This window comes from Mangifera indica, chromosome 13, assembly GCF_011075055.1.
Source record: "Mangifera indica cultivar Alphonso chromosome 13, CATAS_Mindica_2.1, whole genome shotgun sequence".
Classification (NCBI taxonomy): domain Eukaryota; kingdom Viridiplantae; phylum Streptophyta; class Magnoliopsida; order Sapindales; family Anacardiaceae; genus Mangifera; species Mangifera indica.
In genome coordinates, this window is record NC_058149.1 from 4,017,939 (window position 1) to 4,042,546 (window position 24,608).

Consider the following 24,608-nt stretch of genomic DNA (forward strand, 5'->3'; position numbering starts at 1 on the left):
CATATCTTGACAGGTTCATTTGTTAGATAAAATTCCAAGTTATTCGAGTTTGAATTCGAATTCAAATGAATGAGTCAAGCTCAAGTTTATGCATTAAGCTTGTTTATCGATTTCAAATCAATTTGGATTGAATCCAAATGTTAATTGTTTTTTGGCCAAGTTCAAATATCAACTCATTAATTTTAAGCCATTTTATGTTAGCTCTTTTTTATTTGGAACATTCTTAAGTTGGTATTATTTAAGCTTAATTTAGATCAAAACCATCCCAACCCGCAATACTAATTACTTAATTAATGTTCGGTGTCTTTAATTACGTGCCAAGATAGAAATCTTGCAAAAGTGCTCAATATCTTTAACATATCCAATGCATGTGGAAGTGTTGACTATTTAAGCGGCGAATCCTTGAATAAAACGTTCATCAGTCTTCCTGCTGAATTGTTTTCTACTCTTCCTGTAACTGTGAAATCTTTATCCTATCAATAAGATTCTATGTTTGATGGGTATGGGTTAATACGGTACTGTATTATTTTATACAAATATAGATATAAATATTAATATATTATTAAATAATTAAAAATTATTTTATTTTTAAATTTAAAATTATTTAATTATATGATAACATTTTAATTCTTATAAACTTATTTATATCTTTTGATATAACAATATTTGATTAGATAATTTTAAAATAAAAAATAAATAAATAATCATATCATTTAATCATATATTACTATATTAATTTTTATATATATATATATATATAATTTATTTGTGCACCTAATTTAATTCTTAATAAAAAATTTCTCCATTTTCCTACTATGGTTCTCCCCCGTCTTGGATAATAAGATATTTGATGGCCCTGCAACAATTTTACGCCACAAATTGAGGCCGAATTGTGAAAAATCACCAAGACTTTTCAAGTTGATGATATCATACTTCGACATCTACGACAGCGCATCCCTAATTTTTAATGTTTTCTCTGACAAGTCCATCGCCATTTCTGACCCGCAAACTCCCCAAGCACTATATAAATAGCAAGCTCTCTCCACTAAATTTTCACACGACAAAACCCTTTCTCATCTTCTCATTATTAATCACTGAAACGCCTCTCAAATTCAATGGCTTTCAACATGAGAAAAAATCTACTTACGTTTGCTCTTCTGGGACTTTTTTCCTTGGCTATTGTTCCTAAAAATGTCATGTCCCAAAACTGTGACTGTGCTCCCAACTTGTGTTGCAGTCAGTTTGGTTACTGTGGCACCGGCGAAGCCTACTGTGGATTGGGGTGTAAGGGGGGTCCTTGCACCTCGACGCCATCGACACCGTCACCTACACCAACCGGTGGTGGTTCAGTTGCCAGTATTGTTACGGCTGATTTCTTTGATGGGATAAAGAATCAAGCTGCTGCAAGCTGTGCTGGAAAGAGCTTCTACACAAGAGATGGATTTCTTAATGCAGCCAATTCGTTTCCTCAGTTTGGATCAGGCTCTGCCGACGAATCCAAGCGTGAGATTGCTGCATTTTTTGCCCACGTTACTCATGAAACTGGACGTAAGTTTTGTTTCTCTTTTACTTGATTGCTATTTTCTTCTTTGCATGCAAACACACTATCACATATTTGCATTTTGTTTTTCAATAAAACTATAGGCATCAATGTTTTTAAGATTGGACGGGTTGTCAACCGGTAGAGAGTGGCAACTGATAAATTAATTAAATAAATATTCAAAATAATTCATATAATAAGTCATTAAATAATAATTTGAATTAATTTAATATAAAAATAAACTTAATGTGATGATATAGATGCTCTAAATTGATGAATGTGGTGTTAGATTTAACCCACAATAATAATGAAAAATTAAAACAGTATTTCTACAAACAGTTTTTGCTTTGTTTAATGGGTGATAGCTCAACTGGTGTGTGATTCGATAATCCCATTGTACAAGTGATGGTTCATTTGGTATGTAATTGTATAATATTATCGTTAATATATATAATAATACTCATTGTTAATATATATAATTATAATTTTACTTTTATTAAAGGGTGATATATTGGACCCAGACAAAAAATTTATATATCCTTTTCTAATTGGACCCCATGATTAAAATTCTTGTCTTTGTCACGGAGTGTGACCACCAAGCCGGTAAAAAACTAAACTCATCCATTTATTGACCTGTTACTTGATTAATTTTACAGATTTATGCTACACCGAAGAGATTGACAAGTCAAATGCCTACTGTGACCAATCAAACACACAGTACCCATGTGTCCCCGGAAAGAAGTATTACGGGCGTGGACCGATGCAGCTCACCTGGAACTACAACTACGGTGCCTGTGGAACAGCCGTCGGGTTCGATGGACTCAACGCTCCCGAAACAGTGTCTAATGACCCTGCTGTCTCCTTTAAGGCTGCCTTGTGGTTCTGGATGACCAATGTTCACTCAGTCATGAACCAAGGCTTTGGGGCTACCATTCAGAAAATTAATGGCGCTCTTGAATGCGGTGGAAAGCAACCTGATAAAGTTAATGCTCGTATTGGTTATTACACTGATTATTGCCAGAAATTTGGTGTTGATCCCGGCCAGAATTTGTCCTGCTAGATGATTCAATTTCAGAATTTGTACTGTTATTTTATATGCTTTGCAGCGAAATAATGTTCTTGTTTCATAAAGTTGTTCAATAGAACAACTTATTTGAGTGAACATCTGTTGGAGTTCTGTTACTCGAACGAAATAAATGAAACAAAGAGAAATTATGAAGTGGTAAGTCCATTAGGAGTTTGATCCTTCTAGATATTTCGTTAGTATGGAAACTTATTCGATTCTCTTTTCTAATACTATATTAGGGTAGATTGAAACTAAACTGAACTTGAATAAGGGTTCATTTAAACTCAGTCATATTCAAAACAAGAAGCTCAAGTAAGATGAATGATAACACCGGAGAAGGTGAACAATTATACCAAAGAAGAAAAAATACTATTGAAGACATAAAAGAATTGTAGTAGAAAAACAAAAAAGAAGATGAATCATCATAAAAAATAAAGAGAAAAGGGTCAATAAGGTACACTTTGGCATCAATGTCAACTCAAACTAACAATTTTAGTTCAACAAGTCAAAACTGTTTTAGTTCGAATTTAATTTGTTCAAATTAAACTTAAATTCAAATCTAAGCGAATTCGGTAAAAATTCATATATAGTGTTATTACATCTTAGAAGTAATTTGGATATATTTCAATATTACTTGCCTAAAACACTATTTCCCCCCAAGGTTTCTTGGAATGAAAAGTTCTCACCTTTTAAGTTTCAAAAAGCCAAATTCCCTCTCCTCAGCTACTTCAATTAGTGAATTTCATTTGATGAAATGATAGAAAAGTCATTTTACATCGATTTTTCAATTTGTTATTTTCCCCTAATTCATTTTATTTTTCTTTTCCCTCTCTTTTTTCTTGTTTCCCTTTCAACTACTTTGGGGGGTAAACATAATTTTTAAAAATATTAGGGGCATTATTGAAATTTTTTGAAGGGATTTTTGAAATTAAAAAAGTTCAAGGGTTTTTTGAATTTTTTAAAATTTTAATAGACCCCATAATAATTTAAAAAATGATAGCTATACCCTAAAAATATAATATTTTAAAATTGGTTAGAGTTTTAATACTTTTTAAGGAGTTTAAAGGTTGGTTATTTGATATTTATATTAGAGTTATTAAAGTAAATGCTCTCCCAAACATAATGTTAAGCAAAAATGTCCAATGTCTTAAATCCGAAGCAAAAATGACCTATTTTCAAAAGTTTAAGCAAAAATGCCCTAAATTTTTTTTTAAAATGCCAATAATACCTTTCACCATTTCTATATAAACACTCACCTTGATACCTTCCTTACATCATTCAAATTTTTATTTGTCACCAAATATCTGACATTGTGGGTTCGTTTGAAAGAAAGAAAATTCATATTTTTGAGTTTGAATTGAAAGAAATCAATCAATGATAGAAAAGTATTTATACGAATCTTAATTCAACATTTAATTTATTCATTAAATCAAGTCCGTATATTTTATTAATGTAATGACATAGGGGACATTTGAATATTTGACAAAATATGGGGGTTAAATGAAATGTTAGAAAAATATATGAGGTATTTTGATATTAGACAATGTATGAAAGGTGTTAAATGAAAAATGTTAGAAAAATATAGGGGCATTTAGAGATCTGACAATGTATAAGGGTGGTAAAAAAATGTCAAAAAAATATAGAAGGTATTTTGAAATTAAACAAAATATGAGGGTGGTAAAAAATATGTCAAAATTGAGGGGGCATTTCGATATTATAAGAATATCAAGTTTGTATATGTTAGAAAAATATAAGGGGCATTTTGATTTATGTTAATATATGAAGAGGTTAAATGGAATATTAGAAAAATATAGGAGATTTTTAAAAGTAAATAAAATATTATAAGAATATCAAATTTGGGGGGGAGGGGGGGGGTGCATTTAAATATTATAAGATATCAAATTTGTATATGTTAGGAAAATATAAGGGTATTTTATTCTTTGATAAAATATGAGGATGGTAAATGAAATAAACCAAAATTGTTATGGGGGGGGGGGGGGGGGGTGGGGGCGAGCATATAGATATTATAAGAATATCAAGTTCGTATATGTTAGGAAATATTTTTAAATTAGATAAAACATGAGGGTGCTAGTGAAATACACCAAAATTGGGGAACATTTATATATTTTAAGAATATCAAGTTCGTATATGTTAGAAAATATAGCTAGTATTTTAATTTTTGATAGTATATAAGAGGGTTAAATGAAATGTAAGAAAAATATAAAATACATTTTGTTATGTTGGTAAAGTTTAATGTTGATTTTTTTGATAAACATATATTTTTTTCAATCAATATTGTTTATTATAGGATTAATAATTGAAATAGCGGGTTATCCTATTGCTCATTTCGAAGGAGAATGGATTCAACATGATCATAGTATAATGAAATACATTGGAGGTTTTAAAGTAGTGGTTAAAATTCGATCCGAAACAACACTTAAGAGACTTATCCAGTTGTTGAATAAAAGGTGTGGTATCAATTCGATCTGAAATAATATTCAACTATACATGAAACCAAAACGTATGGAGTTAGATTCCTTTGTAAAAATTGAAATTAATGAAGATGTTAAGGGTCTTATTGACATGTCAAAATACTTTCAGAAATATATTTTAGTTTTTGTTACATGTATCCCCATCGAAACACAAAGAAAACAAAAAATAAATGACAACGATTATGGTAAATTGAAAAAGGAATCCAATAAAAAAAAGTTGACAGATTTTCGTAATGATACATTCTATATTACTGTAGAATGAGTTTATTGAGACAAAGAGAATATTTCACATTGGGGTACTTTGATGAGAACGAGATGGATGATATTCCTCTTGATAAGTTAGACCTAGAGGATACATCATCTGGTAACTATGATATAAGTAGTCTCCAACTGGACAATCCTCTTCGTGGGGGGGAATTATGTTAGTCCATGTTTTGATAATGTCTCCCCTAATCCATTTAAATGGCTATCCAATTTTCCTCTACAACCTTCAACAAAATCAAGTGGTGCAGTATCAATGCAATAGGGAAATGTTGTAAAAATTTGTGACATTTATAGGGATAAAAAACACTTAAAAGATGCAATGGCTCAATTTGCATTGGAGAAAGGATTATAGTACAAAGTGGTTGTTAGAATTTGGTAACAAAATTAAATCATGTTCACATTATATGTAAGAATGGTAATATGAATTTACATGTTGATTCAAAAAATAAATACCTTGTAATTTAATTTGAAGTTAGGAAGCTTGAATCACTAAAATAAATAATCTCTTGACTTACACCTTTCAAGGAAGAAAAATAGAGGCATTTTCAGGTTAAGGAAGAAGAAGAAGAAAATTCTATATTTTTTTATTCTTCCCTCCCATTTATTAAGCTTAAACTTGATATTTATCAAATTAATTATGTGTCCATTTTCTATTGGCTTATAATTAAGAATAACTAATATTTTGACACATGTTGATTAATATATACCCAAAATTATGTGTTCAACTTTCTAAACAATTCCAAAAGTGTAAAATGATAATTTTGCCCCTTTTTTGAATCTTATTCGAAAAACACTATTTTTATTCTCGAAAAGTGTTACCCAACCGTGGATAAATATTTTCATTTTCATGACACCATTTTCTTCCTTGAAATATGGGTCTGACCTTCAAGGTTCATAGTGGCGTAGTCGTGGGCTCTATATCAAATGATACGTTTTATTATATTACTGTATAACCTAAAACTATTGTTAATAGATATACTTCGTTTTTTGCTACAAAATGAAGTTCCCACTGATCCTATGGTGTCATCTAGCAATGTCTCATGACCCTTGTATCACAATGAAGAACAAGCTTTACATAATATCAAATGAACCTTTCTTACTCATACTTACCATATAGTTTAATCCCTCCATCATTATATCTCGATTAAACTTGGATTCATGGAATATTAAAATATATTATTTAATCTCTTCGAATATCAAGTAATACATCAGAACATGCTATATCAAAACTCTTTTCATGTGGTCTTTTATCTATATTGGCCAGTGTCTCAGATTTTTATGTTTTTCGATATTTGCATGAAAACTCGGGAGTAGTTGAACCTACGAATCCCTATATGATTATTACTTATCCTCTCGCTTAAGCAACATATGATCAACTTGGCTTTTGAATGAGACATGATTAGGCCTATGGTATACACCATATGAACCATATACCCTAGAACGAAGTACAACCGTGATATCTCAGTTCAAATAATCTATACACTAGTATGATTTACGATGTATCATTGACTGCATATCAATGCCCATGTGATCATTGTTTAGCGGTCATATTCGATAAACAATATAATATAATAACCTTTGATCAGTTCTCTAACTATTAAACGGTTCTATTGTTTACCCATGTGTACATCCATCATGTCTAATATCATCCAATAATATTCTATGGTGATATAGCACACACTTACTATGCAATACTATTACCCAAACAGATTGCTTATGTAGGAAACAATTTGATAACATTTATTAAAACTTATCAAAACTTCTCACATGTCATATGCATATAGCTAATATGGATGTAATATACAACTACAACATAGATATAAAAGTGACGCAAAAAACATGTGAAGTATAACAGAACTCTTCCTTTATTAATAACGTATATGCAAGATATAAAAACCTTGAAACCGACAAAGTAATTGGTTTTTAGGGCATACTCTAACAATGGTCAAGTCAAACACATATAAATGAAAGATTAAATGCATTGATGAGTAATGCGAATGGTATCTATCAGGAAGAAGAATAAAAACACAATGTTATATTTCAAATCCATTCTATGAATCTCATGTGCACATGCTCAAGAGATCAGATAAAGTTACATCATAGATAAGTTGAGGCTCAAACTTTAAACCAATTAATGAAGTCTAAGTTCGTGTTGATTGATCATATTTATCGGTCTAAGGAGATCATTATCAACAATCCCGATAGGTATAAAATTGAAATATTATATTCACAGGCTTAGTAGGCAAAATATTAGGCAATACAGTTATTGAAAGGCTCACCAGAAGAGTTATTTATATTCTTACTAGATTATTGTTACAATTTAGAGCTTTCTAATCCAGGTAGACGAGGAGCATCACTTTTCAATACTTCTTCATGACATTGGGTTATTCCATCAATACATTTTAGTGATATCTTCGACTGATTTTTTGCATTGACACTGCTTTCTTAAAGGGTCAATATCTTGGATATTTATTTCTTGTCATAGCCTTGGATGGTAATAACCAGGTCTATCCAATATCTTTTGACATGGAAAAAAAATGAAGATCATTCAATATGGTGTTGGTTTTTGGCAAAGCTTAAAGATTACATCGATGAATTACCAGAGTTGACAATAATCTCAAATTGACATCATATTATATACTCTACAATGATTGAGGTATTTCTAGATGTACAACATCAAGCAACTCATCCTCCTGTGAGCTAATATCAATGACCTCTTTACTTGAGCTGGGGAGGTTAGTAACTAACCATAATCGTTCATCCTAAAAAGATGAAAAAAGTAATTTAACACCCTGTTAGATTTAATTGCATTCAACTGATTGAATAACAACAATCTACTTACCTCCACGATCAGGTAAGGTATACACAGAGAACTCTCAATCAAAACTCCTTCATAGTTAGTATCCTGTACAAATATCAATAATAAATTATTCAATGACATTTTATATAAAATATACTAACAACAAATAATTACAAACCTCGGGTGAGAAAGGTGATAGAATCGTAAGGCCAATAGGTGAGGGTCTCCCAACACCGTCGCAAGTACTCTATACGAAGTAAATATACATGTTAAACAAATAGGTAAATAAAATTATAGAACAAATAAATAAGATACAGTTTTTTTCACCTGATCAACTATATTTGGTCATTTACATGTCACAATGTCCTTTAAACAACTCATCTAATCCTCTAAACAAGACATCTACTTCCGTAAGATAGACATCTGGTCCCATAAACTAGAAATCTTATCCAATACCATATTGTCCTAGCAGGCTAATACAGAATCTACGGGGGACATAATGGGTTACACTGTTGATGGCACTCGTACGTAGGGTGCTCGATAGTAGAGGTCTAAATACCATGAAGAGTAATAGGCTCGGTGGTTAGGGTATTAATGGTTGGACATATAGTTTACTTGATAACCAAGGCCTAAACATTAACAAGTGTCTTAAGACTAAAGGCCTGAATATCCACAGATGGCATAGCAGGAGAAACTTCATCTTTTATTGAGGAGGATGAGAATGACTGAAGATCCAACATACTTGTGTAGGCAACAATGTCAACATACCATCATGTAATTGATGACAGTCAGAATAGGAAAGTAACATCATCTTACTTATTCAAATATATAATTAAACATATTTGAATTAATTAATAAATTAATCGACTAATCAATTAACAATTACATACCTTATCACCAGTGAATAAAATTCTCATATAACTCTATCTAGGAATATCTCTCATATGTCACCTCAACATTCATAGAGACACATCAGTAGCAACCAACTTTACCCAATTATACAGTGTGTCGATCATCTCGTAGATCCAAGACTGTAATGTAAACATCAATGTTTAAATTCCATTAATAATTTTTTCCCTTGGCAATCAATCCATATAATTTATAGGAATCATAGATATCATATTTATACATATCTATTATCTGATCGAAGTAGATCCTCTCACTTATTTGGGACATCAACTCGTATGTCATATCCCACTCTAGAACACCCTATAGGTAGGAGTTGAAACCATCCAAGTGATTGATCAACTGGAGATACTCTACAGATACCTTTAATAACATCATATGAAGACAATACAACAGGGTTATTTTGAAAGTGTTGATATCGTTATCCCCCCATAGCCTTACGTAGAAAACCCACTCCAAATTATGATATTACACCTGTTGATATCCACAAAAATAGGCCTCATAAATCTTATCTTTGAAACCTCATAGAATATATGATGCAATAGTGGTGATCTGATTGAATGGTAGCCTAGTCATAAGTACAAAATCAAATAGCCTGAACCTCACATTAGCCCCATTAATTTTAAACCAAAACTCATTTCTCCCTAAACCCCAATACAATTATTGCAAGATGAATGAATGCACTAACACTCCGCTAAATCTCGTATCTAATAATCGAAGCAAATATTCAAAATATGTCCTCTCAAACAACTGCAATTGTGTTTGTGTCAATGTAGATTTAATTTGGGACATTGCATTTTGTTGTACACAAGAAGTTACCTCTGCCTGAAAGTGTCATCTCTCGTCCGAGATTCTTAATTCACTGCTTTAGTCTTCACGTTTTCTTTTTTGGTAAACTTCCTATGAAAAGGAAATTATTATCATGACAAAGTTGATAATAATTTTAGGAAAAATACATATAAAATATGAAACTAATATCAAATACATATCAAAATCAAAAAATGAACCTATCATTTGAAACCTATACGTAAAAAAAAAAAAAAAAAAAAAAAACCCTAAAATGACAATATTCAAAAAAAAGACTTGAAATTTGAAAACTATATGTTAAAACACCCATGAATGACAAAAATAAAAAAACCAACTTAAAATTTGAAAACTATAGATAAAAGAATCCTAGAATGAAAAAAACAAACCTAAAATTAAGAAACTATATGTCAAAAAATCCTAAAATGATAAAAATTAAAAACAGATCTAAAATTCAAAAACTACGTATAAAAAACCTAAAGATAACAAAAATCGAAAAACAAACATAAAATTTGAAAACTACAGATCAAAAAATCTTGGAATGACAAAAATAAAAAACTAAATTTAAATTTGAAAACTATACATCGAAAAACTCAAGAATGATAAAAATCGAAAAATGAACCTAAAATTTGAAAACTACACATCAAAAAATCTAAGAATGATAAAAGTAAAAAAACAAATATGAAATTCAAAAACTATACATCAAAAAACCTTTGAATGATAAAAATAAAAAAATCTATCTAAAATTTCAAAACTATACATCTAAACACCTTATAATGATAAAAACCAAAAAATTGACCTGAAATTCAAAAATTATAAGTCAAAAAACCTTGAATGACAAAATTAAAAAACCTACTTGAAATTCAAAAACTATATATTGAAAAAATTTAAAATGATAAAAACCAAAAAACTAACCTTGAATTTGAAAACTACACATCAGAAAAAACCAAAAATGACAAAAACCAAAAAACAAATATGAAATTTGAAAACTACACGTTGAAAAACCCAAGAATGACAAATATAAAAAACAGACCTTAAATTTGAAAACTAAATATCAAAACCCTAAAATTTAAAAAAACAGCATAAACTCTAGAATTAGAAAAACTATTAATTTGCCCCCTTAACAATTTCTCTCTCTCCCACAGGTCTAAAATGTTTAAAAACTTGCAATCCGCCCCCCATCGAGATTCCACGAGTATCACTGTTTAAAAAATAAAAATTTCCCCCCTTCCTCGTGCAATACCGTTCAAAAACGTGCAATTTCTGTAACATCCGAATTCAGGTGTGTCAGTAAACTCCACTTTCAAAATTACCCCTAGAGTTGATTTTATAACTTGTTGTGTAAAGAAATTACAAAAGAATTATAGAAAACTACTAAATGAGCAATATTTTTCAAAGGGGGTAAAATGGTCATTTTATAAAGATTCAAGGGACAAAGTGGGAATTAAAATTGAAGGGCACACTTGAAATTATATGGTGGTGCTAAGGGTTTTTGGTAATTGGCTAAGGATAAAATAGTAATTTATGGAAAAGATTAAGGGCAAAATGGTCCAATAGGCTTATAAACTTATTTCTATTCACTTCCTTCTTCATTTTAGCCGAGACCTCCATTCTTTATAGCTAAGCTTTTTCCCTTAACCAAAATTCACCAAAAAACCTAGCTAAACCACCTAATTTTCAGTGTCTCCAGTTATAAAAAGTGTAGATCTGTCAATTCTGATCAGTTCTAAGGTAAGAAATTTAATTTTTAAGATATGTCAAGTTTAGGGTTTTGATGGATGATCATGTTTTTGATTGATTAAAGTTGCCAGAAAGAAGAAAAGAAGGTGAATAAGCTTAAATCACCAAATTAGCAAAGAAAATGTAAGAATTTCATACTTTACATACTTGAAGTAAATTTGAGTTAGGTTATTTAAATAACTTTTACTTATATAAGTGTGTAAGGTATTATAATTAAGGTGATTTATGTTCAAAAGGATAAAGAAATTCATTAGGATTCATGATGTAATTTTTGGCCATAAGGGTAAAAAGGTAATTTTGGCCATAAGGGCAAAAATGTCATTTTATGTGATATAGGTTAATTTTGCTTAATTATGTGCATAAAATGTGTGAAATAACCCTTATATTAAGCCTATATTGTATAATTGAAATTAATTTGAGGCATGATATATATATATATATATATATATATATATATATATATATATATATATATATGCATGAGAAAATAATATGATGTTTGAGAAGGAATAAAAAGAATAAGGGAAAATAACAAATGTGCATATTTCATATTATGGTTATATATGCATACATGAGGAATCATAACATATGCATGATTTAGAAAAAAATAAAGAAAGAGGAAAAATATTTTCTAAGTCATGCATGCTTTTAGAAAATGGAAAACAAGTATTTTTGGTTTTATAATGACTCATATGATACAGGAAAGCAGAAAACATACTTACAATCCTTACACGCGAGCTGTACTGTGTGGACAGCAAAGAAAATAATCGGTTGTACTGTGTGGACAACCAGCTGTACTGTGTGGACAGCAAAGAAAAATATTAGCTGTACTGTGTGGACAGCAAAAGAAAAAAAAAATATTAGATGTACTGTGTGGACAGCAAAAGAAAAATATTAGCTGTACTGTGTAGACAGCCAAAGAAAAATATTAGCTGTACTGTGTGGACAGCAAAGAAAAAAAAAATATGCGTGTAAGAGAGAATTATACTTTGTATGGTGACTGCAAGTACTGTCATATGTAGTCGAGACCGGTCAATGAGAAAGAGAGAGAAACAAATTAGTAAATATTTTATAAAAGTCATTTGCATTAGAATTATGCATACAAGTCTGTGTGGCTGATAAAGAGTTGAGAAAGATGTACGATCAGAAAATAGAAATGTCATGGCACTCATACATGCATAAATCATAACGAGTGAATCATATCTGTATAGTAAGGAAATGAATAAATGTGTGAAAGAAAAGAATTATGATATGTGTTAAATGCGTGTTTTGTGTCAATTATTTTGTTGTAAATAGTTCAGACACGCTGAGTATGAAAAAGATTAGAAAAGATTAATACTGGTATAAAATGTTTTAAGTGTTGAGTATGATTTTCTTACTGAGCCATAGTCGCTCACTCCGTTTAATTTAATATTTTACAGGTAAAGAAATGCAGCAAAGGTTCCCGGGGAGCGCTAGTGAGACATGAGGCTAAGGGAGGAAGGCACCATAATTTTGTTGACTTAAATGTTATGATGTATATGTAATATATATATATAAAAAACTAGTTTTGAAAATTGGTTATAAAGTTTCTGTGGGTGATAATTTTTATGATAGTTATTATTATGTACTTATTTTATTTTATTGATTATGATTATGTGATAAAAAATTCAGTCGATTGGTAGGACTGGTTTATGTGAATTGTTAATTGGGAGTGTTACAGGGCATAATTAAATAGAGAAAAAAATTCCCTGGGCCCTCTAAAATAGGGGAACTCATGCCGTTTTTCTGTAACACACCCAATGGTTAGGAGAGGTTATAATTTCCCCCTCCCCTAGGATTCCTCGTGGAGCCCTCGACGTGGTTACTATTTAAAAAATCGCATTACCCTCCCTCGCCCATAGTGTTTATCCAACTTGGGGGATATTTATCAAACCCAAGATTCCTTAGGTTGAAAATTTATCCTCCGAGGTGATGCACTAATTTGAAAATGTCATATTTTCTGACTAAAATCTCATTTTTCGACTACCATTTCAACAACAAATGATTCTACACCTACTAAAACACAATAACCCTAAACTAATTCATCCAAAATAAGCAAAAATCAATCCAAAAAATCAATTATTTGAAACCAAAAACTCTAAAATAATAACGTCCAAAATCTTTATCTAATTAATAAAATCTAAACACCAAAATGATTCGAACAATATAAGGGAAGATGTATTCACCTTCTTTCCCATTTTCATCATCGAAAAACTATAAAAATGCTAGAGAAAAGTTGAAGTTTGAGCTATCATTGGAGCCCAGTAGAAGCATCGGGTTTTCTTCAAATTTTGGAACATTGATTTGGGGAAAATATGGGTGTGAATATGAATTTGTTTTATTTATATATGAGGGTATTTTGGTCATTTCATATTAACGGTGCATTTTTGCTTAAGTTAAATAGAATGGGGCAATTTTGTTTAAGCCCCTAATGTTTAGGGCTATTAATATAAAAACCTTTTATATTTAGTGTTAATGATAGTTTTGTAATTTTAATAAAAGGGCAAAATAGTTATTTCAAAGAAAATTTAACAAATTCACTAATAAAGTGAATGACGAGTAAGACTTTTGCTTTATAAAACTGAAAGTGTAAGAATTTATCATTTCAACAAACCTAAAATGGAAAATAGTCATTTGGCCAATCATGATAGTTGAATATAAAGACGCCAGTGGGTCATGTCAGGCCGGTTCTAGTACGACCCACTAGGCCTGTGGGTTCTGTCGGGCCTAAGGCCTATATTGTAGCAAGCCTTCATGTCAAGTTGGCCAACAAAATTTACTAGGCCCGTAACACAACCTTATATATATAAAGTTGTGCCATGTTAAGCCTTTAAAGAGCCAGCCTATTAATTTTAAAAGTAATTTTTTTTAAATTATGTTTTTTAATAAAAGAAAATATGTTAGAAAATTGAATTGTGATTAAAAAGAAGACAAATTTATTTATAATTGATTAGTTGAGTTCTCAAGATCAATCTCACTAATGTGGGCTCCAAAATTTGAGTTTGGTTGAAACTTACATTTTGTTTAACTTTTATTTATAATAGGTGAAAGAAATGGGTGATTCTATTCTTTTGTATGTGAGACTCTTTTGCACTTGCACTTTTGCACATTACACTCTTGTATAAGTTTCTCACATCTAAAAGAATAGGCCAAAAGACTAATTTCCACCCAAGGTTTAGTGTATTTCAAACTTCTACCCATAAAGTTTTAAAAACTCAAATATCCACCCTCTTGTTAAAAGTCTTTATTAGGGTTAAGGGTAAAATTATCATTTAACAAAAAAATTTTAAAAACTAAAATTTTATCTCATCCCCACTCTTTTAGTATAAAAGACTAGCAATTTCTCTACACCTAAAATTTGAAAAGTTACCCTTTTCTCTTTAGGGTTTCTGTTCTCCTTCTCTAACAACAATTTTGTTTTGGTCGATAGCTAACCTTCCACCTACCTTCTTCTTCTTCTCAGGCTAACAACCAATGATTTGAGATAAATCAAAGTGACTAGAGACCCACGAAGCTCGACAACAAATAGCCACGAATCATCTTCTCGAATCTTCGACGTGCTTCATCTTTTTGGGATTAGTGTCTTCATCTAGTTGGTGCTTCATCTGGTGTCTCCTGATCTTTATCATCGCCACACTTCTCTGGCTAATTTAATTATTCTCAAATCGTCAATTATCGACCAGAGAAGAAGAAGGCAAATGGAGGTTGGTTGTCAGTCGGAACAAAATTGTCGTCAGAAAAAGAAAACAAAAAACTTATGGGAAAATAGGTAACTTTTCAAACTTTGAATGGAGGAAAATTGTTAGTTTTTTAAACTATAAGAAAGAAATGAAATCAAGCTTTAGTTTTTTAATAATTTTTATTAAATAACTGTTTTACCTTTAACTCTAACAAAAACTTTTAATAGAAAGGGAGGTATTTATGTTTTTGAAACCTTGCGTAAGAGTTTGGAAATACAACAAACCTTAGGTGGGAATAAGTCTTTTGGCCAAAAAAATGTTCACTTCATCCACTATAAATAAATGTTTAATATCATATTCTAACCAAACTTAAATTTTAATTGTTTTACATATGTGAGATTGATTCAAAAAACCCTACTTATTTTTTCAAATATAAAATTTTCATTTTTTATAAAAAATTTACAATTTCTTTATTATAATCATTATTTTATTTATTTATATTTTTTATTATTTAAATATTTTTGCATAGTACAATGCTAGCTTGGGTCAACTCTTGGGTCAGGCCTAGCACAACCATGCTTGCTCGGGCCAAGCTAAAATAAAAGGGCCTAGGCCATACCTCAAATCGGTCCAATTCTTTGACACCTCTAATTAAATATATACTAATAACATACGCACATGAAATTATATTATCACATTACTAAGAAGAAAATAAAATTAGTCAAAGTTATTACGTTTAAAAACTAGAAAAATTCAAAATTATTACGTATTAACGCGTTAAAAATTCAAAATGAAATTGCCGAATGACTGAAGTTTGTATATTAAAAAGATTAGGACACTTTTATTGACATTACATGTATGAAACTATTTTTCATCATTTCTTCAATATTAATACTTTATGCCTAATAAAATAGGCACTAATATATACTAACAATTAACAAATCATTATTTAATCAAATAATTATAAAATAAAAATAATAAATAATTAAATCTTTAATTATATAATGATACATCAATTTATTTGTATTAATAATTCTATTATTTCTATTTAAATTTATAATATTATCTAATTTTAATTTTGCTGAAACATATATGTACAAATAATAGGGTTACAAATTTGTCGTGTTTGGCTCAATTAAAATCAAACAGAGCTTGAATCATCTCTTAAACCAAATTTAAATTAGGGGGTGATTGACTCATTAAGTTTACTAATTCATATTTAGGTTCAAATAAAGTATCAAAAAATTCTAGATTGCTTAAAATCAATCATGTTGTCTCAATCTAACCGTCAATCCCATGAATAGTCTCTTGACTTAGTTAAGACCCAGTTTGGGTTTAAAAATATTAAACTAAAGTATTATAGATTACTTAATTAATACTTGGTCATAAACCCAAGTAGAAAAGTCTTGTAAAATTAAGTACCCATCTTATTCGATGTACTAGGGCTGCTGACTATTGATCTTAACTTTAAGTCCTTTGAATGAAATCGTTCATAAATCTGCCTCGTAAAATTTTCTACTCTTCCATTAACTCTCGAATTCTTTTTTCTCTAATTAAAAAATTAATTCTTTTTTCATTGGGTTCCTGTTTAAGTTATTATTACTTTTATTCGTAAATAAAATATATAAAACATGATATAAAGTTTTCACATTAACATAAAATTATATATATAGATAATTAATATAATTTTGAATACAAAAGATGATATTTTATTAAGTTAAAATAATTTGAGTTAATCTAACTTGAACATTAAATATATTATATTTTTTTTTTTTCATTTTCTATATTCAGTTAAACCCGTCAAGGAGATGAATTAAATAAATTGTCACACATCAAACAGTCTTCCTCTTCGAAATGGGTCTAAACATGATAAAATATTTACCAGGTTACTGTAAATGAAATCATAGAAAGCCTTAACGTGCAGTCAGTATCTCAAAGGTACACAATACACATTCTAATTTTCTTTTCGAAAGGAGAACTTTTGAATATGTTACCAGACTGAGCCCGAATAACCGGACTTAGTTTGAGTCGAATTTATTATTCAAACCGATTATTTAAATTTATGATTCGTATTCATAACTCAAGTTGTGGTTCATTGATACAATAATGTTAGTTTACCCAAATAATATTCAAAATCACCAATTCAAGCTATAAAGTCAAGTTGAACTGAATCACAAATTCGAACTAAGACAAGCAATGAATTTGAATCAAGCCGAGCCACAAATTTGAATTACTAATTCATGTTATGAATTTGAGTCAAACACCTCCTATCTCGAGTTTGATTCGGTTTAAAAAACAAGATAAATCTTGTAACATAGATTCTACTCTAATTTGAATAAAACAAATTCAAATCAAGATAAACTGAGTTGAGTCAGCTTTTAAGACCGAGTCGGTTTAGATCAAATCCAGCCATACTTCTTAATTAATGTATAAAATTTGATATTATAATTTCTTGCATTTATAAACCTATGAAGATTTTTTATTTGAAAAAAAGCCAAAGGACTATTTCCCACCCAAGGTATGCTGATTTCCCTAAGTTCCCCCTGTTTGAAAATCTTATTTACCCACTCATGGCTGTTTAAATCTGTTAATTTTAAGGGCAAAATCATCATTTTATATTTAATATTAAAAATAAACTTAAATATGATTTTATTTTCCCCTGTAAATTTAAAAAACTAACTTTTTCCCCCAAACCAAGTTTGAAAAAATCATATTTCCCCCCTAGGGTTTAGTTTCAAAATTCGATCACCTTCCCCCCGTCATCATCGGTCATCTCTCCCTCCTGACAGTTCTTCTCCCTCTGACAACCTACCTCACCTCCACCCGACCACTCCAACATCCAAAAACGTCGCCTAGAAAGAGGAATCATTATCCCAGACGACAAATATGAGATTGATCGATCTCGTCTTTGTCATCTGGGAAGACGATCATCTTCCCAGATGACGAAAACGAGATCGATCAATCTCATCTGAGAAGACGATTCCTCTTTCTAGACAATATTTCTAGACGTCGAAGGGGTTAGGGTGGAGGTGAGGTAGATTGTTGAAGGAAGGAAAACCATCGGAAGGGAGAGACGACCGATGATGGCACTAGAGAAGGTGACCGGATTTTGAAACTAAACCCTAGGGGGGAAATGTGATTTTTTCAATCTTGGCTTGGGGAAGAAAATGTTAGTTTTTAAACTTTTAGGGGTGAAAATGAGATAAATTTTTAAGGGTTACGGTTCCATTAATTTTAAATGCCCATAGATGGGTAAATAGGATTTTCATAGTTAATAGGGGGAACTTTGGGAAATCAGCATACCTTGGGTGAGAAATAATCCTTTGGCCTTGAAAAAAACAGATATAATCTTAAAATCAAATTTTATGTTAATTTATTCGTAGTCTATTAATTCCCTCAAGTAAAAATGTTAAGAGAGCAATAAAACTGTAACACTCATAAGTAAGCACAAGAGTATTTTAGTCTTTCATTTGTATTTTTATGATTTGAGTTAAGAATTATTGATTTTTGTAGTAGATACAGCCGTGCATCATAGGATAGACACCTGTTCATCCCTTAGAAGGGCAAAAAGGTCATTTCACATGGATTGTGTGAAAATGGATAAGTTTGGAGGAAACACACTATTGGGTTTTCAAATCACCAAATACTAGTAGGGCAACGAAATATATTACAAAAAAAATAAAACAAAATATCCTAAGGACTACACCAAGATCACATTACAATAAATAGACTCATGAGTAGGATTTTGGCAAGAAAATTAAAATGTTTAGATCATGTTCACATCATATGTAACAATGGTAATATAAAATTTATATATTATTTCAAGAAATAAAACATAGAAACATGTCAACTACCTTGTACCTTGTAATTTGATTTGAAGTTAGGAAGCTTGAATCACTAAAATAAGTGATTTCTTGACTTGCACCCTTCAAGGAAGAAAAATGGAAGCTTTCCTGGCAAAAGAAAAACAAGAAGAAAAATGTATATTATTTTCTACATCTTTCTCTCATTTATTAAACTAAAACTTGATATTTATCAAGTTAAATCATGTGTCTAATTCTCATTGGTTGATAAAGAGTAACTCATAATTTGACATATGTTGAATAATTTGTTCCTAAAATTATTCATGCAACTTTCTAAACAATTTAAAAGGTGCAAAAACGATAATTTCGCCCCTTTTCCAAATCTTATTCGAAAAGCACAATTTTTATCCTCGGAAAGTGCTAGCCAACCTTGGATAAATATTTTCAGCTTCATAACACCATTTTCTTTCTTGAAATATGGGTGTGACCTTCAAGGTTCATAGTGACATAGTCATGGATCCTATATCAGACGATACGTTTCATTATATTACTATATAACTCAAAACTGTCGTTAACCAATATACTTCATTTTTTGCTATAAAACGAAGCTCCCACTGATCATGTGGTGTCATCTAGCAATGTCCCATGACCCCTACATCACAATGAAGTACAAGCTTCACATAATGTCAAATGAACTTTTCTTACTCACACTTACCATGTAGTTTAATCCCTCCGTCGTTACATCCCAATTAAACTTGGATTCATGAAATGTCAAAATCCAATATTTAATCTTTTTGAATATCAAGTAATACATCATAACATGTCACATCGAAACTCTCTTTATATGGTCTTTTATCTACACTGGCCAATGTCTTAGATTTTTATGTTTCTTAATCTTTGTATAAGAACTCGAGAGCAGTCAAGCTGACAAATCCCTGTATGATCATCACTTGTCCTTTCGCTCAAGCAACATATGATCAAAGTGACTTTTGAACGTGACATGATTAGCCTTGTGGTATACATCGTATGAACCATACGTTCCGGAATGAAGTATAACTGTGATATCTCAAGTCAAAGGATCTATACACTAGTATGATTTACGATGTATCATTGACTACATATTAATGCCCATGTGATCATCGTTCAACGGTCACGTTCGATAAACAATATAATATAACAACCTTTGATCAATTCTCTAATCATCAAACGATTCAATCGTTTACCTATGCGTATATCTACCATGTCTAATATCATCCACTGATATACTATAGTGATATATCACACACCTACTATGCAATACTATTGCCCAAGCAGATTGCCTATGCAGGGAACAATTTGATAACGTTTATTAAAACTTATCGGGACCTTTCACATATCTTATGCATGTAGCTAATATGGATGTAATATATAACTACAACATAGATATAAAAGTGACGGAGAAAACATGTGAAGTATGACAAAACTCTTCTTTTATTAATAATGTATATGCAAGATATACAACCCTTGAAACTAACAAAGCGATTGGTTTTTAGGGTATATTCTAACATCATGAACATGCAAAAACAATCATAGGGTATTTTAAGATCAATATCTATATTTGATGGCTCCTCCAAAACTTTACATGGATCTTGAGATCATTATCCAACCCACAAAACGACGCAGCCCTTTGGTATCCACACAAATCACAGGTTTGGAAAGGCTTAACTATGCACAAGAGGTTGTTAAGGCTTTGTGGATAGTGTATGTATATATTGGGAGTTGTGCATGATGGCTAGGGTTTGCAACAAACACTTTTGAATTCTGAAATTGTGTTCATATATATAGAGAACATTACACATAATCGTGCAGCAAGGCAAGCACGATCATATGTCCTTACTTAACAATAACAGTCATTAGTGTCATACAACCGCTCATTCTTGGTTCAGTAAAAGTCAAAATAAGCTAATTCAATCATATCGGATAAGTTCAATATGATCCATAATTCATAATATCCCATATACACCAAAATTATCAGCAAATAACCCAATGCCTTAAAGTCTAAATCAATTCTTATGTATATGTGACCTATAAGCTCTTTATCAAATCATCAATCTCTGGATTTAGGTTGAATTTAAATGCAAATCAAGATTGGCCTCTAGCAAGGCATGATAGCCACCTAGCTAACAAAGTGTCACCAAACTACTCTCGACCTAGTCAACTACATAAATGCACACAATTTGATCCATTCATTAATCAATATTTCTCAAGATTGAGACACGATTGTATGCCTATTTTAGTGATCCTCGATATGAACTAATACACATTAATAGTTGAACGACTTGGATAGAGTTATGACATAATCCCACTATGGCCACAAATTCAAGTGGTTATAATATCTTTTAGTGTTCTCATGCAAGATATCATCTCTTATACTCGGTAAGTGACAAATCCTCTATTGATCTATTATAAGCTCTGTACAAATCTTGATATGGTCGATCACTATTTTTATGATACCTCTTTTTATGGTGGCACATTGGGTAGTGTTGAACCATATCAATTCTTGTACGAGATGATCTATCAACCTCAAGTCTAAGAACCACACATACTTGTAAGTTCAAGGATTTATTCTCATAGGCACAAGAGCAACCATCCATCTAAAAATTCTCTTGTTATGTTTGTTTTATGAACATTTTTACAATATGCACCTATATGTTGCACTAAACTATCAATTAACATTTTTTACACATGAGAACTATCATTACCTTTTGGTGGGGTTGCACAATCTATGATAATCACATCATTTTTACTCGTGCCCTTAGTCTTAATAATATCAGGATTATAAACATTTCTAGAATGGTCATCTAACGTGTTATAGGGTTCTCATAATTAATCATTTGATCCTCTTATCACGACTCTACCATTCTAAAGACACATAATTCTTACAAACATATTATGTTTAACATTAACAGGCGTGAATTAATAAAGAACCTTTTATTAATAAATAAGTAAATTACATAATCACAAAGATCTAAAACGATTGGCTCTAGAGCACTACCCTAATAATCTCTTACTTGCACTATAGTCAATCACTTATATGTCTAATGTCATATGCATTTACATGTCTATTATGTTTCTACTATGACAAAGGCTTGGTTAGTGGGCCAACTAAATTTTCATTTGTTTCAACCCTCATGATTTATATGCTTTTATACTAAATGATTTCTCAAATCAGGTGATATTATTTAAGTATGTGTTTAGACTATTGATGAAATGGCTCTTTTTCCAGAGCAATGGCTCAACTGTTGTCATAATAGAGCTCAATTGGCTTAACAATATTAAGAACCACTCCAAATTCAATGATGAACTTTTTTCTTCATATAGCTTCCTTTATCACTTTGAAAAAGGTAATATACTTGGACTTTATTGAAGAATCAGCAACTATAATTTGCTTGAAGTTTTTCTAACAAACTACATTACCATTCAAACAAAACATAAATCTTAATTAAGATTTAAAATCATCTTATTTAGTTTGAAAACTAGCATCATTGCATCTTCATATAGTGAGCTCAGTCTCTCTTCCAAAAATCAAGAAATTATCTTTAGTCTTTCTCAGGTACTTAAGGATATTCTTAATAGTTTTCTAATGATTTTCATTTGGATCAGATTAATATCTATTACAAATGTTTGAGGAATATGAGACATCAATCCTTGTATATAACATGATGTACATGGTCGATCCTACAATGGATGCATATGAGATCTTTCTTATCTTGTCTCTCTCAAATTGTGTCTGAGGACACATCTCTTTCAATAGACATATGACATGGGACACAAGCAAGAATCCTTTCTTTGACTTTTTCATATTAAACCTTGTCAATACCTTATTTATGTATATGTTTTGACTTAAGTCAAACAATCTACATAATCTGTAAGGATAAATCGTAATACTAAGGATGTATATTGCTTCTCCTAAGTCTTTTATAAATAAGCACTTGGACAACCAAGTTTTTATTGATTGCAAGTTCAATATATCATTTATAATAATCAATATGTCATAGACATATAAGATTAGAAATGAAATGTGACAATAGGATATTCTTGCAAACTTTGGTAGATTAACCGCAAGCTTTCCTTGGACAACCATAACCATTATTACTCTTGCAACAAGGATAGATATAAATGGGACAATTTATGCCAGATCAATGACAAGAATAACAATCACTACAAATGAAAATACATCAAACTTCAGATGAAAATGAAAGAACAAAATCATGTCAAAGAATCCATTATCCATTACTCACGATTCGAATCTTTTTTTTAACAAGATTCTTTCCTCTTAGTGCTACGATAAGTCTGTCATGTTTTTTAGATGATAAAATTATTATTTTGTCTTTACGAGATTAATCTTTGTAAATATAATTTGATTTTAGGCAAGGAAGTCTTATTTATATTATCAAATGGTGAAAATTGTATTTGACATAAAAACTTGGGTAGAAAAATGTAATTTACTCTTTAAAATAATATTGAATATATAATGTCACCAAAAAAAAAATAGATAGTTTTAAATTACAATAAAACTATATGTACACATTTTTTGTACACAAAATAGGTATATAGATAATGTGTCAACATGATATTAGATAATTATGAATTAAAAATAACTAACACTGAATTAAGTGATAATATATTATCTATGTACTTAAATTGTATATCAAAAGTATATACAAATAGTATTGTTCTTTAAATTATTAAAAAAAAAAAATTGGAGTTATCTTGATTAAAAAAATGGAGTTAAGGATCATCCCAAATAGTTATATTGATTGGTGACGAAAGTTACGCAAGTCCAAATCTTACTAAAATTTTTCTTTATTAGAATTTTGCATGACAAACATGAGGTTCATTTCTTTTTTTTTTTTTTTTTTACCTTCTGTAGCAACTGGGTTTAGTTGGTTCAATTTTCGTTTCCAAAATTTGCCTTTAGTTACCTTTTTTCTAGAGCCTCTAGTCTGCTTCAACTTTCTACCTAAAACGCAGTAACATATCTTATATAAAAACTAATTTTGCATTCAATGCACACAAGTGTGTGTCGAGGCACATGGATATGTGTCACTTAAATTTGAATTTTATGCAAATTCAACTTATCCAGTTGACATGGCAATGACACACGAGCATGACCTTATTATACACAGTCATGTGTCACTCCGAACCCATATTTTTTACTTTCTAATCATGTTAACTCATGCAAAAAGATTATCTTAACCTTGAAACATACCTGTGAGTGTTACATAAGTGATACAACTAAGTAGTTAAGTACATTTCTAATTGATTACAATATTTTTCCATGTGTAAAAAATAAAATTTTACGAAATATTATTAATGTTTTTATTTTTATATGCTTACACAGAGACTTGTAGTAATCTCTTGACTCTGTAGGCCGAGGATAAATTGGTTGGTCATATATACAAAATGGCCAATATGTTTGATAAGCCAATAATCGTGCACAAATATGAAGT

The 24,608-nt window shown here is 30.4% G+C and overlaps 1 protein-coding gene across 1 annotated transcript; it reads left to right on the top strand.

Moving 5' to 3' along the window:
• Window positions 1–1,044: 1,044 nt before the first annotated feature.
• LOC123194460 (endochitinase At2g43590-like) lies at window positions 1,045–2,759 on the top strand. The gene is made up of 2 exons (XM_044607663.1): window positions 1,045–1,548; window positions 2,197–2,759. Exons 1-2 carry the CDS (start codon window positions 1,116–1,118, stop codon window positions 2,598–2,600), a joined length of 837 nt encoding a protein of 278 aa, XP_044463598.1. The 5' UTR covers window positions 1,045–1,115; the 3' UTR covers window positions 2,601–2,759.
• Window positions 2,760–24,608: the final 21,849 nt, after the last annotated feature.

Coding starts and splice junctions, on each gene's coding strand:
- LOC123194460 (XM_044607663.1), top strand. CDS start 1,116: ATGGCTTTCAACATGAGAAAAAATCTACTTACGTTTGCTCTTCTGGGA. Junction 1,549..2,196: donor CGTTACTCATGAAACTGGAC/GTAAGTTTTGTT, acceptor TTAATTTTACAG/ATTTATGCTACACCGAAGAG.